The sequence below is a fragment of the Eupeodes corollae genome, chromosome 1, assembly GCF_945859685.1.
Source record: "Eupeodes corollae chromosome 1, idEupCoro1.1, whole genome shotgun sequence".
Lineage (NCBI taxonomy): Eukaryota > Metazoa > Arthropoda > Insecta > Diptera > Syrphidae > Eupeodes > Eupeodes corollae.
Genome location: NC_079147.1, coordinates 234,926,772 through 234,940,525, shown reverse-complemented (window position 1 = coordinate 234,940,525; position 13,754 = coordinate 234,926,772). Strand labels below are relative to the sequence as shown.

At 36.6% G+C, this 13,754-nt stretch overlaps 1 protein-coding gene across 1 annotated transcript in view; it reads right to left on the bottom strand.

Annotated features, from left to right (window-relative positions):
* Positions 1 to 9,142, bottom strand: part of LOC129941329 (kinesin-like protein KIF12) — a 72,698-nt gene extending 63,556 nt beyond the window's left edge. Inside the window, exon 1 of the mRNA XM_056049967.1 lies at positions 8,728 to 9,142. Coding sequence (XP_055905942.1) covers positions 8,728 to 8,939 — 212 coding nt within the window. The 5' untranslated portion in view covers positions 8,940 to 9,142. The remainder of the gene's footprint in view (positions 1 to 8,727) is intronic.
* Between the last annotated feature and the right edge of the window lie 4,612 nt (positions 9,143 to 13,754).

Below are 13,754 nucleotides of genomic sequence, written 5' to 3'. Positions count from 1 at the left end.
ATAATTCTATAAGAGGTGGTCTTTGATAAACATACACAGTCTTGAAAGTCGATTAGTTTCCTGGATGCAAGTGTCACTCATGGATAGAGGCATCGGGGATGAGTTACGCTTTAACGACAAGTGACAGCATTCAGATTTTCAAGCATTAAATTCTACAGGGTTCTTAATTTCCAATTGGATAATGCTGTACACATCGGAATGTAATGAGCTTTTCATACGCCGCCGTTGAAGTTCCACATCCGTAGGACAAGGTGTGGATCTGAAAACGAATCAGAAAAAGAGTCGAAGACAAAATGGAACCCTGGAGAACATCAGCATTTATTTTACGAATTTCAGAATGGGAAGCTAGTTCCAAGTTCAACAAAGAACATATTTATCAATACTCAAAGCACGCATTTTCGAAAAAAAAAATCTTGGTCCCAAACAATAATGATGTAAAAATTTGTTCCACACTTCGGTTTGATTAACCATCAAATCACCTATGAACCACTGCCGATCATTAAAAAGCTTTCGTTCTTCGAGATTTTTTTTAAGCTGGTTATTAATCAGCTTTTCCATGTCCTTAGGAAGAAAAGACGTGAGTGCATTTGAACGATAGTTCGAGGAGGATAAGGATTCACCTTTTTAAGGGACAGACTGGACAAATGCTATTTTCCATCATGTAGCGTAGAAAAGATGAAAAAGATTACGGCTCGGGTTTCCCAAAGTGTGCTCCGAGGAGCACTTGGTGCTCGTCGAAGAATATCCAAGTGCTCCGAGGAAATATTTGAAAAAATATGCAAATTTCAAGACGAACTAGTAACTTGGTAATTTTGGACTTCTAATCTTGTAATTTTGATCGCAGCAGTCGGATTTTAAATTCATATTTAAAACAAAAAATCGGTATAGGTAACTAAAAACAAATTTCAAATAATTTTTTTGTTTTTAAGGGCAGCCATATTAGGCCTGCAAGCAATCACAATCAGTCGAATACCGAGAAAAGACGGACAATGGATTCACTTGAAACGGTGAAAACACATTCAGGGACAAATTGTTTATCGTATTGTAAATTTATTCCATCGTAGTCGTATTTACATACAGAACCACGAAGACTAGTGAGAGGAACGATTCAAAAAGAAACAGTTTTTGTTCAATTCATGCAAACTTTTAAACGGAAGACGGTGAACTTAATTTGCAGTTGCTTTTAGTGCGTGAGTTTTACTATATTTTGTTTTTATACATAAATCTTTTTGCTGGCGTAGGTCTGAATCTTTAATAAAAAAGCAAATGAATGCTCCGCAAAACCATTCGAATATGCCGAAGTATTATCAACTGACAGGTTTGCCCAAAAAAAATCATAATTTACGTAAAATCGTAATCCCCGCTTTTAGTTTGATGGTTTGCCTAGAACAAATTCCACAGTGATCAATGCTACAAAAAAAATCAATTAAAAGGACAAGTAACAACAAACCTCAATGCGCAATTTGCGGCAAAGTGTTGCCAAACAGTGTAATGTTTCCAGCAAAAAAGAAACGTCACTTTGCAGGGATTCATCCATATTGCAAAAGCAAACCGACTGATGTTCAAATGGTAGACATGTGCGTTCAAGAGGACACAAGCGTCCACAGGTTTTTCTCAAATACCACCTCTGTCTATCAACTCTTACTCTCACCTCCCCGCAGTGAACATCGGGTGCCTAGTACCTCAACTGAAGATTGAATTCTAACCCCAGTGGAAAGTTGTTGGGGGCAGCAAACGGGAGAGAGGGAGGTGTTTCCACTAAGGCACCTCTTCTTATCCAGACGGCAGCGGACGAATTCTCGAGATGAAATCAACGGTGGCGTCTACAGTAAGGTCTACAGTAAGGCCGAACTACTTAGTGAACTCCTTATAGGGCTTCTTGGACATATTCAAAGCCCAGGCCTGTAAGAAGCGGTTTATCCAGCTCCCCTTTCTTGGAGTTATACTAAGGATCTGGCCCTCCAGGTTGGGGGTTGTGCCGTCGGGGTGACTTCCTGGCCACGTAAAAACATCATAGTTTCGAAGCACCAACAAGACTCGAATTCGGATGGATTCACTGTTGACAACCCACGCAAACGAAATAACGACAACGAACTTCGGATATGTACGTGGAATGTTAGGTCCCTTAACAGACCACGTGCAGCCGAACAACTAGCGAAAGCCCTAAACTGCTGCAAGGCAGATATTACCGCCATCCAAGAAGTGCGATGGGATGGACCGGGCAAACGCAAACTTAAAGAAAGCGATATATACTACGGCGACTGCTACCGAGAACAAAGACAATCTATTTGGGTGTGGATTTTTTGTTGGAACTAGACTCAGGCAAAAAGTCTTGAGTTTCAACAGTGTGAGCGAGCGCATCAAGATAATCCGCATCAAGACATATTCTTCGAGCTCTTGGACAAGACATATGAGCAGTGCCCTGGCTATGACATTAAAATTGTCTTAGGAGATTTTAACGCCAAGCTAGGAATAGAATCGATTTCGTTGCGGGGCGAGACGTTCTGGTAGCTAGTACGCAGTTCACGCATCTTAATATCCACAAGGGGGCATGGAAATCTCCTGATCAATCAACCGTCAACCAGATTAACTACATTGCGATCGACGTACGGCACTTCTCCAGAATACAGGATATACGAACTTTCCAAGGGGCCAACATTGAGATCTTTGTAGCGAAGATACAGCTACGGATATCCCGGTCCAAGCCAAAACAAGGAAGTACTGTGAGAAGTTTCGGCGTAAGATGGCTACAATCGCAAGAGACTTCCGATCGAGTATCTAATAACCTCTAAGGAGTCTAATGCTGCCTTCATTAAGCATTGAAAACCAGTGGCAACATTGCCTTGCTGCCATCAGAGATGCCGCCTCTTAAGTGCTAGGTTTCACAGGGCGATGACAGCGAAACAACAGGCATACTAAACGGCGCTGTACAGAAGGACCAGAGCTGCTCGGGAGATCTACGAGCAGAAGAGGAGAGATTAACACCGGGTTCTTAGGTGGATAAAAAGAGAGCATGAGAATCGCGCTATCGAGGAGATAGACAGATGTCACAACAGGAATGAGGTTCGTAAATTTTACCAAAAGGTGAAAAAAACTCCCAAGGGTACCAGCCACGAACCGAAGCCTGTAAAAACGATTATAGGAACATCGTAGTAGAACCGCAGTCTATGTTGAGAATATGGAAAGACCCCTTCTCCAAATTATATAACGGCGATGACAAACCTAATTCCGCTGTAAGGGACATAGAACCACTCAATCTAGGCGACGCAGATCAACAATTCCGCCTACCCGACCTTGACGAAGTGAATATAGCTATATCTAAACTTTAGTCAAACAAAGCTGCTGGAGCTGACGGCATCGCTGCCGAACTATTCAAAGCAGCAGGCGATGACTTGGTACGGAGCATGCACCAACTCATTTGCAAAATATGGTCGAAAGAAAGCATTCCCGATGAGTGGAATCTCAGCATAGTGTGCCCAATATATAAGAAAGGAGACCCTCTAAATTGCATCAGTCTCCTTAACATTGCATATGAGATCCTTTCCGACGGATTATGTGAACGTCTGAAGCTGTTCGTCAACAACCAGATAAGTCCTTATCAGTGTGGCTTCAGACCAGGAAAGTCCACTATCGACCAAATTTTCACACTACGGCAAACCTTGGAAAAAACCCAGGATCTTTAAATCGATGCCCACCATCTATTTATCGGTTTTAAGCCGCGTATGACAGCATCTATAAGGAAGAGCTCTACAGAGCAATGTCTAGTTTTGGCATCCCTGTCAAACTTAAACGTTTGTGCAGAATGACGATGAAGAATGCACGCTGCTCTATAAAGGTCGGAAAAGATCTTACCGATTCATTTGACACTCATCATCCCGGTTCTTAATTATGGCGCTGAGGCCTGGACCTGTCAAAGAAAGATGAGAGCGTCTTAGGATGCTTCGAGAGAAAAATTCTTTTCCGTTGATTTTTGGTCCCGTACGCATAGATGGAGAATGGAGGAGAAGATATAACGACGAACTGTACGGGCTGTACAGCGACACTGACCTAGTTAACAGTTTTAAAGGCCAACGACTTAGATGGCTAGGTCATGTAGAGCGGATGGACATCAACGCTCCAACCCGGAAGGTCTTCGAATCCAATCCCGAGGGACGGCGGCGCAGTATAGGAAGACCGCGGCCCAGGTGGCGCACCCAGGAGGACCTCAACCAACTTGGCGTGCGAAACTAGAGACAGCTAGATAGGGACCGAGGTTGTCCGGTCAGCCTCGGACTGTAGCGCCACCCTAAGTAAGTAAGTAAGCTGCCTGATTTCTTCAAAATAAAGTATGCTGAACATACTCAAACCAGTATTACATATCACTCAAACACAGCGAACGAAAATCGTTTGATGGCGTTCTACTTGGTAAGTTTCCGAATAGTGCAAGTGGTGAATAAGGTACTTTGTACCTTATACCTTTGAATTTACGTTTATGCTTGTCAGGTCAGGAAGCCATTTCAAGCTACTCGTATGTAGTATATATTAACTTTTATATAAAATATCAAAAACAGCCTTGAGCCAAAAGAGAAAGTAAAGAAAGAAGATAACAAAAAGCTCTACGTATTTAAGTTTTATGAATCCTTAACCTGCCTTTATATTAAATAAAGTTTCTCTACTATTTGTAAGTCAATATGGATTGAAGTTAAAATTTCCCACGCTCTATTTTAAGCTCAATAGGTCAGATACCTTTTTATTCCTGTGGACGTTTTGTTACTTTATTCAGTTATGAAATGGGTTACTTTCTTTTGCAAACTAAAGTGGACAAAGAGGTACATTTATGTACATTCATACTTTATACTGTTTTTAATAATTCAAAATCTTAAAGTTTCCATAATGATAAATTGGTTGCAAGTACAAATAGGACTTTATTTGTACATTAAATATGTTATTTGGGTATCTTTTGATTAATTATTGGGTACATTTGACTTAAATAATGCATATCTCCATTAATTTATTTGTTTTGAAATTTCACTATCGTAAAAATGTGAAGTTAAATCATAACCTAGAAGAATCATAATAAACTGACAGCTACAAAGTTATTCAAGAAAAATTAAGCAGGTTCAGTCGTCATAAGGGACTTGAAAGTAAGGCAAGTTTCTAGTATCTGTTTGGCCAACTGTTAAAAAAAATTGATTTCCAATTAAGGAAACTTCATTGGAAAGTTGAAAATATTGCAATCAAGTCAATTTCACTAACGTCAAAATAACGCCTAATCATAACTTTAAATTAGGCGCCAGTTATAGCTGTCATTGGTTTTTATCATTAATGTAAAATAATGGAATTTTTTTGACAGGTCGTTTATAGCTATCATTAAAAATTTCTGTCATTGAAAAAAAAATTCCTGAACGAAATTCACCGAACAATTTTGTCTGACAGAAGTCTGTCATTGGAATTGCTTTAAATTAGAACACAAATCAGTGGAACTATTCGTTTCACTTTTGAAAAAGTATCAGTGGTTTAGGAAAATGAATTTCCGTCCGGAAAATAGAAAAATACATATTTAGAAAAAATATATGTGATTTCCGATCGTTTAATATATAATTTTCATGGGTCTACCACGATATCTAGAAATTAATTATCTAGAAAGTAAAAATCTCGAATATGAAAATCTCGAAAACAAAAATCTAGAATGGAAAAAATCTCTAAAACAAAAATCTAGAAAATAAAATCTCGAAATGCCAAAATCTAGAAAAAAAAAATCTCGAATGCAAATGAGGCAATGTTTAAAATTCGCGCGAATTTTAAACATTGCCTCAAAAATTCAAACATGCATTCTGGATAACTTACTTCTCCTTAACAAACTTAAAGTTGACAAGTAAAGTTTGTTATCAATCATACAATTGCACACTGCTTCACATGCACCTTTCTAATTTTTTGCAAAAAATTTATTTCTTGCTCAGAAAATAAAATATTGGGTAAACTGATGTATTTGTGTTTTATTGACTTTTAACTGTTAAAAATACAAAAAAAAATCTCGAAATTATATTTTTTTTCGAGATTTTTTTCTAGATAGAGTCTTTCGAGTTTTTTGTAATTCTGGATTTTTGTGGATTCGAGATTTGTGCGTTCTAGATATTTTTTTTTTATTTTCGAGATTTTCGGCATTCGAGATTTTTGGCATTCTAGATTTCGTCATGATCCCAATTTTCATTTTTAATCAAAGGTATCCACCGTTAAATACCGATTACAATATTTTGGCTTTTATTACTTTGTGATTTATTTATTTTCTGGACAATTATATTTGCTGTTTCATGTAAAAGGATTCCTTTTGAAATTAGAAAAGGAATAAGTTATATATTACTTTAAAGTACAAAACACAACTCGAGATGGACTTGTATCTGGCTTGAAGAGTGTTTTGGAGACAGTTATGTTTTTGGTAGTTTTTTGCACGATCAACTAAAGTCAGAGGTTATTAAAGTAAAATTCTGAGTTTAAAGTTTGTTAAACTTAAAAAGCTAATTACCTAGCCTTCGTCAAAATCCACGTTCAAAAAATGTAATTGACTGAACTTGCCCATCGTATAAAGTTAAGTTCACAGTCCCTGGCCATATTAGCCGCGTTTTATTATCATCATGATCTGATCCGGATCAGAACAGCATTGGATCATCATATTTTTTATTATTTAAAGTTTGGTAGCAGTGTCAAATTCGTTCTTTCAAAAGTGACATTTCGAAGCAAAAAAATACAAATACATTTATCGATGATGATAATTCAACTTCAAGTTCTAGCTCCACAACTTTTGAAAATGTTCCTGCAAATCACCAAAGAATTAAAAACTTTTTTGAAATAACTCAAAGCTATTCCGATGTAGACTTCAAAAAACAATATATTATAATTTATTTGTATTTTCTCCCGTTTGTGCTGCAGCTTCCTCAATTGTATTTATATTTTTTGACATTCAAGGCAGTGTTACCAGAAGAACATTTTGCTAAATGATTTGTTTTGTTCTTTTTTTTGAGAAAAATAATACCCATGAATTAAGTCAAATACAAATTTTTTTGAACTTAATAATTTTAATTTTACCAATTTATGTTCAGTTTTGTTAAAATGTCTCATGGATTATATTCAAAATAAATAAATATAAAGCTTCTCGCTTTGTATTTGAAAAATATTTTATTTCAGTCAGATGGAAATGTTTATATAGCAATACAGGTTTTAGCTTGAAGCTCGCCTCAATTCTTTATATACCTGAATCGAGTTGAGATTTATCTATTCTAAACTGAGATAAACCTTTTTTGGAAACATAGCAAAACATAAATTTCTTTTCTATTGTTTTTTCTTGCAAAATAAGCCCAGTTAGTCCATTTTCACTAAGAAAACTAAATAATATCAACAGTAATAGATTCGTTTTTTCCGCAATGTGAAACACACATGATTCCAAATGCAGAACTACTCAACGAACACAGCCATCGAGATATAAATGCAATACCAATCGTACCAACATTTGAGAACGAAATCACATAAGATCCATTCGAGGTTCGTATAAATGTCAAAAACCTATCCATAGTGAGATTCTACTCTAACTTTTATCGGTGTTATTCTCACTATGGATATTGTTTTTGTTATTCGTGTAAAATCCTACTTTACTATGGATAGATTTTCCAACAAAACACGGGTTATGATAAAGGCCTCCTTGTGTGAAAAAAAGAATTAAATTTTGGAGATCCAAACACAGAGCAGGAACTTGTGTTGTTGTTTTTATAATGCATGTAAATCCAAGATCCGGATCAGATCATGGTGATAATAAAACGCGGCTATTATTAGACGCACTGTGGAATTTTTATAATTATTAGATTATACGCAATATTTTTACGTTCAAGAATAGATGTATGGTTACATTTTTATGCAAGATGGAGCTGCACGCTACACGCTACATATAAACTTATTTGAAGGAAGAAAACATCCCTCTGTTGGACTGACCAGGAAACAGCCCTGATATGAACCCAATTGAAAACGTGTGGCAGCTAATGAAGAGGGAAGTAGCTAAAGATGCGGTCACTTATTGACAGAGTAATTCACGTGTGGAATCAACACAAATGTAGGAAACAGTCAAATCATGTATTGACAGTATGCCTCGCAGAATTGAGGCTCTTATTAAAGCAAAAGGAGGTTCAACAAAATATTGAAAAAAACTCAACTCAATTTCAAAAAAAAAATCTTTAAATCTGAATAGATAATCACTAATTGGATTAAATTTTGACAGCTGGAAAAATGTACATAATAAGTCATTCGAGAAATATAACTAATTATTACTTGTTTTCCGAATCAACAATATCTACCTTTAGAAGTAATGAAGCAATAGTTTAGTTCAATAAACTTTGACCTTTTGCTCAGGATTTAAATACGTATTTTAAAGAAACATGCATAATGCATTATAAAATCCATAAGTCCATGCCCTTGACTTATCGAAAATAAAACTAAATTATTTATTGAAAAGTTCCAACATTGTACATACACTCCCACATTGTTGGAAGTTATGTTTTAATTAAAATAGGTTACATTATAATTTACCATTTTTATCTAAGTCACAAATTTTTAGTTTTAAATTTAAATTGTCATTTTGCGTGTTTTTAAAAATTAAACATTGAACCTTCTATATTAACACACGACAAACGAGACCGCACTTTGCTGTTCCGAGTTTGTTGTATAGCGCAAAACTATGTATGGTATAAAATGTAGGGAACTTACTCATTATCACGGGATCGTAAAAAGACAGGGGTATTCCGTGATCTGTCATAACTATTACTGCCCCCGGAATTCCTTTGCCGAATGCCATTATTGAGACTCCTCGACCGTGGAACGCTATCCTTATGTCTTGGAGGTGTTTGAACGGGCTTTCGATTACGAGTAGAATTTATTTTGTTTATAGAATGCGGTACACTAGATGCGCGGGTAACCATATTCTCAGCTCATTTTAATTGCTTATTTTTATTTTGTTTTTCACTTTTCACTTTTCACTTCGTCTTTTATACGAATAACGAACATTAACAAAATAGGAAAGAATTTATGGATGGATAGAAAATTATACCGACAAAGAACCTTTAACACGAAAGGCTCTCATTTAACTAAATCGAAGTTCAAATGTGGCGCTCTATTTTAGCAACCATCGAGCAACAGAACGACAACGACACAGCGTCCATATAGTACATTACTTTGATGACCGTTAATCATGTTGAGCCTCAATACCAATAGTCCATTCCTTTTTGACGGTCAACGGCGCGGCGCGGCGTGTCCCTCTATATAAGGAAGGAAATTACTATTTATGCTAATGGATGCACTTAAAGAAAAGGATTGAGTTTTTGTTTTTCTTTCTGAAAACTATTTTTAATGTTCGGAGTATATTTTATGGAACTTACAACTTACGTAATTAAAAAATCAAAAGGTTGAACAGTTGTGGGCTATTGTGAATAAAATTGTGCCCAAAGATTAAATATAAAAATTCTTATACCTCATTACTGTTTCCTGTAACCCTTAGGAGCTGGACAAGTACAATAATGTCCCAGTTACTTGGGCAAAGGGTAACAGGCATTCATTTTTTTTTTAAGAAGCGCACACTCAAAGGGATATACTTCCCTTATTGTGTAGATACAGTGTGAGCACTATGAAAAGGAGAGAGGGGTTGGAAGGAGATGTCGGTGCATATTGGTTTTGAATTCCTGAATATTGCAATAGCTCGGAAAGACAGAGTTTGGCAAGGCATTCCACATTCGCATAGTACGGTTAAAAAACGAATCTCTGTATTTGACAGTACGACCGAAATTAAGCTCGAGGGTATATTGATGAGCATTCCTAGAAGCGCGAGTATTACGGTTGAACTGTTTAAGGTTATAAATGCAGCTGGATCTTTCTCTAGAGCATAAACCATTAAAATAACGGTAAAAGAGGGTAAGACAAAAAATTTCGACGATGTTCAAGTGACGTAAATGATCTTATGTTGGTAATATCACCAATCAATCTAAATGCTCTACGGTCAATGGGAGCACCAGCCCAGATATGGAAGTTATACTCAAGCTTTGGACGTATAAAAGTCTTGTAAATAACAGCCAGATCAGAGCGGGAGAAAAACTTCTTGCATCAACTTAGAAAACCCAAACATCTTGCGGCATTTAAGGCGACATCTCGTATATGATCGTTCCACAAGAGGTGGTTGGTGACACACATACCGAGAATATCGAGATGTTCAGTTTCCTCGATGAAAGTTCCATTTATGGACAATGGCAATCGCTTTAACGATACAAGACAGCATTGCGTTTTCGAAACATTAAATTCCATGCGGTTTCTTATTCCCTATTGTACAATGCTGTTTAGGTCGGAATTTAATGAGCTTATAATATTTTGTACGAATATGAAAAGCTAAGAGTACTATCGTCAGCGAATCAATGTATTGGAATAGAAGTTGCAGACAAGAGATCATTAATAAAAATGAGAAAGAGTGTTGGAGATAAAACAGAGCCCTGGGGCACACCAGCATTTATTTTTCAGTTTTTAGACTTGAATCCATCCAATACCACTTGTATTGAACGATTCGAAAGGTAATTACTAATCCAATGAAGGAGGGATTCATGCAAACCGAAAGCACCCATTTTCGATAAGAGAGCCTGATGCCAAACCCTATCAAATACTTTTGAAATATCTAGTGCAATAATCTTACTTTCTCCAAAACTATGTAAAGATCACCAGTGGACCTATTGCTACGAAAGCCATACTGTCGGTCATTAAGAAGCTTCCGTTCTTCAAGATATTTCTTGAGCTGATCATTAATCAGCGTTTCCATGACCTTAGAAAGAAGGGACGTAAGTGCAATCGGTCGATAATTAGACGGTGAGGAAGATTCGCCTTTTTGGGAATAGGCTCGACAAATGCGGTTTTTCATCCGCTCGGAACGAGACCTGAGGAGTAGGACAGATGAAAAAGCTTACGCAGTGGTTTTGCCAGCGGTGAAGAACACCTCTTCAGAACAATAGCGGGGATACCATCCGGACCAGCGGATTTATGTGTGTTTAGATCTCTAAGGACTCTTTCCACAGTACGAGTGCGAAAAAAGAATGGTCCCATAGAATTATCCACTCGCTCAAGTACAAGCGGAGTCATAACACTTACTGACACTTACGTTGGTGGCGAACTGCCTAGCAAAGAGATTAGCTTTCTCTAAAGAGCTAACAAAAGGAGTGTCATTGACAAGGATCGTAGGAACCGTTGAAGAGGACGAATTCCTCATGTTTTTTACAAATGACCAAAATTTTTACTGCCTTTGGGACAGTATTCTTTCGGCTTTCCTCAGCACAGTTTGCTTTATAGCAACGGGAACTTACCTCTTTGGCCCTAATAACCTCTTTACAGCTCGCATCAAACTATGCGTTTTCCTTGGGTCTGATACTTTTAATCCTGTTTGGTATAAAAGTTCTCATTCCCAGGAGAATTAAACTTGTGATCATATCAGGCGTCAACGCAACGTCACTATCGAGGAAGTATAGTGACCAGTTAAAGATCCTGAAGTAATTATTTAGACCGTCCTAGTTGGCTTTCTCGTATTGCCAAAAGGTTCTCTTAGGAGATCTTTCTTTAACTGAACAGTTTTAAAACGAGAAATTTGCTGATAAAACACAATGGTCAGATGTGCCTAGAGGAGATAGAACACTAATAGTGTACTTACCAGGGTCAGAAGTAAGAAACAAGTCAAGAGTGTTTTCTGCTCGACCTACCACGTCCGATATTCGAGTGGGCTCGTTGACCAGCTGAGTTAGATGATTTAACTCAGCGAAGATCTCAGCACACACTCCTTCTGGTGTTGACTGGCCCGAATGTTGAAGCCATGAAGAATTGTGTACATTGAAATCGTCCGTAACAACGATTTCAGTGCGAGGATAGGACGAAACAATTCTTTGGATGGAATCAGACAAAGCATCAAATTCACGAGAAGTTGACACTCTGTCTAGATTGGGGCTTTGATAAAGGAAGCAATAGTGAATGATTTGCTTATTCACGGAAAATTTTAACCACATAAAATTGAAAAAAGAATTGGTGCAAAGATCATATTGTGGCAAAAACTGATAAGCAACATCATTTATAGTGTATATGGCGAGACCATGGTAGGAAAAGAATAATGACACCAAGTTATACCCTTGAATAAAGAATTCAGTGGGATCGGAATCCTCACCCACTTGGGTTTCACTTAGTGCCAATACAGCTGGCCTGTTTAAAGCAGTATGGGAGTACACAGAAAGAAAATTCGATCTAAGCCCACGAATATTACAATAATCTACCCTGAAATTACCAGCCATTTCAAATAAAAGAAACACAAAAACCAAAACAGACGAAGACTATAAGAAAAATATTACTGAGTTGAAACACAGAATACTATTCGATACACGCTACTACCAGTGTCCGGCTCTGTTAATGCAAAACAGTAAAATTTTTGTTGTCAACAATCTGTTATCAACGATGACTTAGTCTGTGTATCAATTGCATTAGTTATTAAACACAATGCAATTTAATACACATACTAAGCCATGCGACTGTTCGAGAAGAGGGGAACGAGAAGGATGGTACTCACTGTGCTATGTTGAGTTGGCTTATCATGATATATTATTTTTTTGTTGGTTGTTTGTTGTTTTATTGTAGTTGATTCGGTGTGGCGTGGTTTATTGTTTTTTTAGTTTTGTTTTCTTCTTTTCATCACTGTTAATATTTTGTTTGCTATTTTTTTGTTTCGTTTTGTTATTGATTATTTATTTTTTATGTTAACATTTAAAATTTACGGCAAACAATTAAACAAATATCACGATTATAGGCACAAGACTCAAACAAGACGCGCATTGGCAAAGGACGCACAACACAGAGGGGACCTTCCCCAACGAAAGTTCACTGACAACTGAATTCACCTTAACGTTGGGACTTCAAATTTCGCAATCACCAATCATTTAGTCTTTTAAAGCAATCATTTTTAATCCATTAATTTCACTGTAACCATTTATGTCTTCGTGCATTCTTTGTTTTCACTTGCATTCCCTTTTTCTTTGCATTCTTTTGAAGTCTTTGCATTTTTTTGAGTCTTAGCATTCACTTAAAGCCTTCAATCAATTGAAATATTTGCATTCCCTTGAAGTCCTTCCGTTCTTTTGCATTCTTAAGTGAAATTTCACTACACACTTAAAAGGTTGATTTTAATCTGTTGGTGTCTGACACCGAAAATTGGTGCGCGAGGTGTATGGGCCACTTAAGAATATTTTGTGAAGTGAAATTCTAGTTAAAAATGTAAAGACTTCAAGTGATTGTTGATTGCAAAATTTTAAGTCCCAATCTTTAGGTGATTGTAATGATTGTAATCTTTGAATCAATTTAATAAATGATTAATAATGATTGCATTCTTTTAGAAGGCTGTAAATTCATGGCTAAGTAAAAAGCATTGAAGAGAAGAAATAAGAAAAAAGGAAATAAAATCAAAAACCTAATTCTTTTACCTTCTCTTATGTTCTAAAAGGAAAATTTCCGGGAATTCGTGTCCTTTTCCAATTTTACGAAAAACTTACTTCGAATGTGGAAAAAGTAGGTATTTTAAATGTCAAAAAAGGGCAGTCGAAAATGAATTTGGCATGAATTTGCAATGTTTTGAAATACAGCTGAAAAAGATTTGAAGTGATCTTAGCCACCGTGCAAAAACATTACAGATTGACAAAAAACATAATTGTTTTATAGAAAATTCCGATAAATTATTA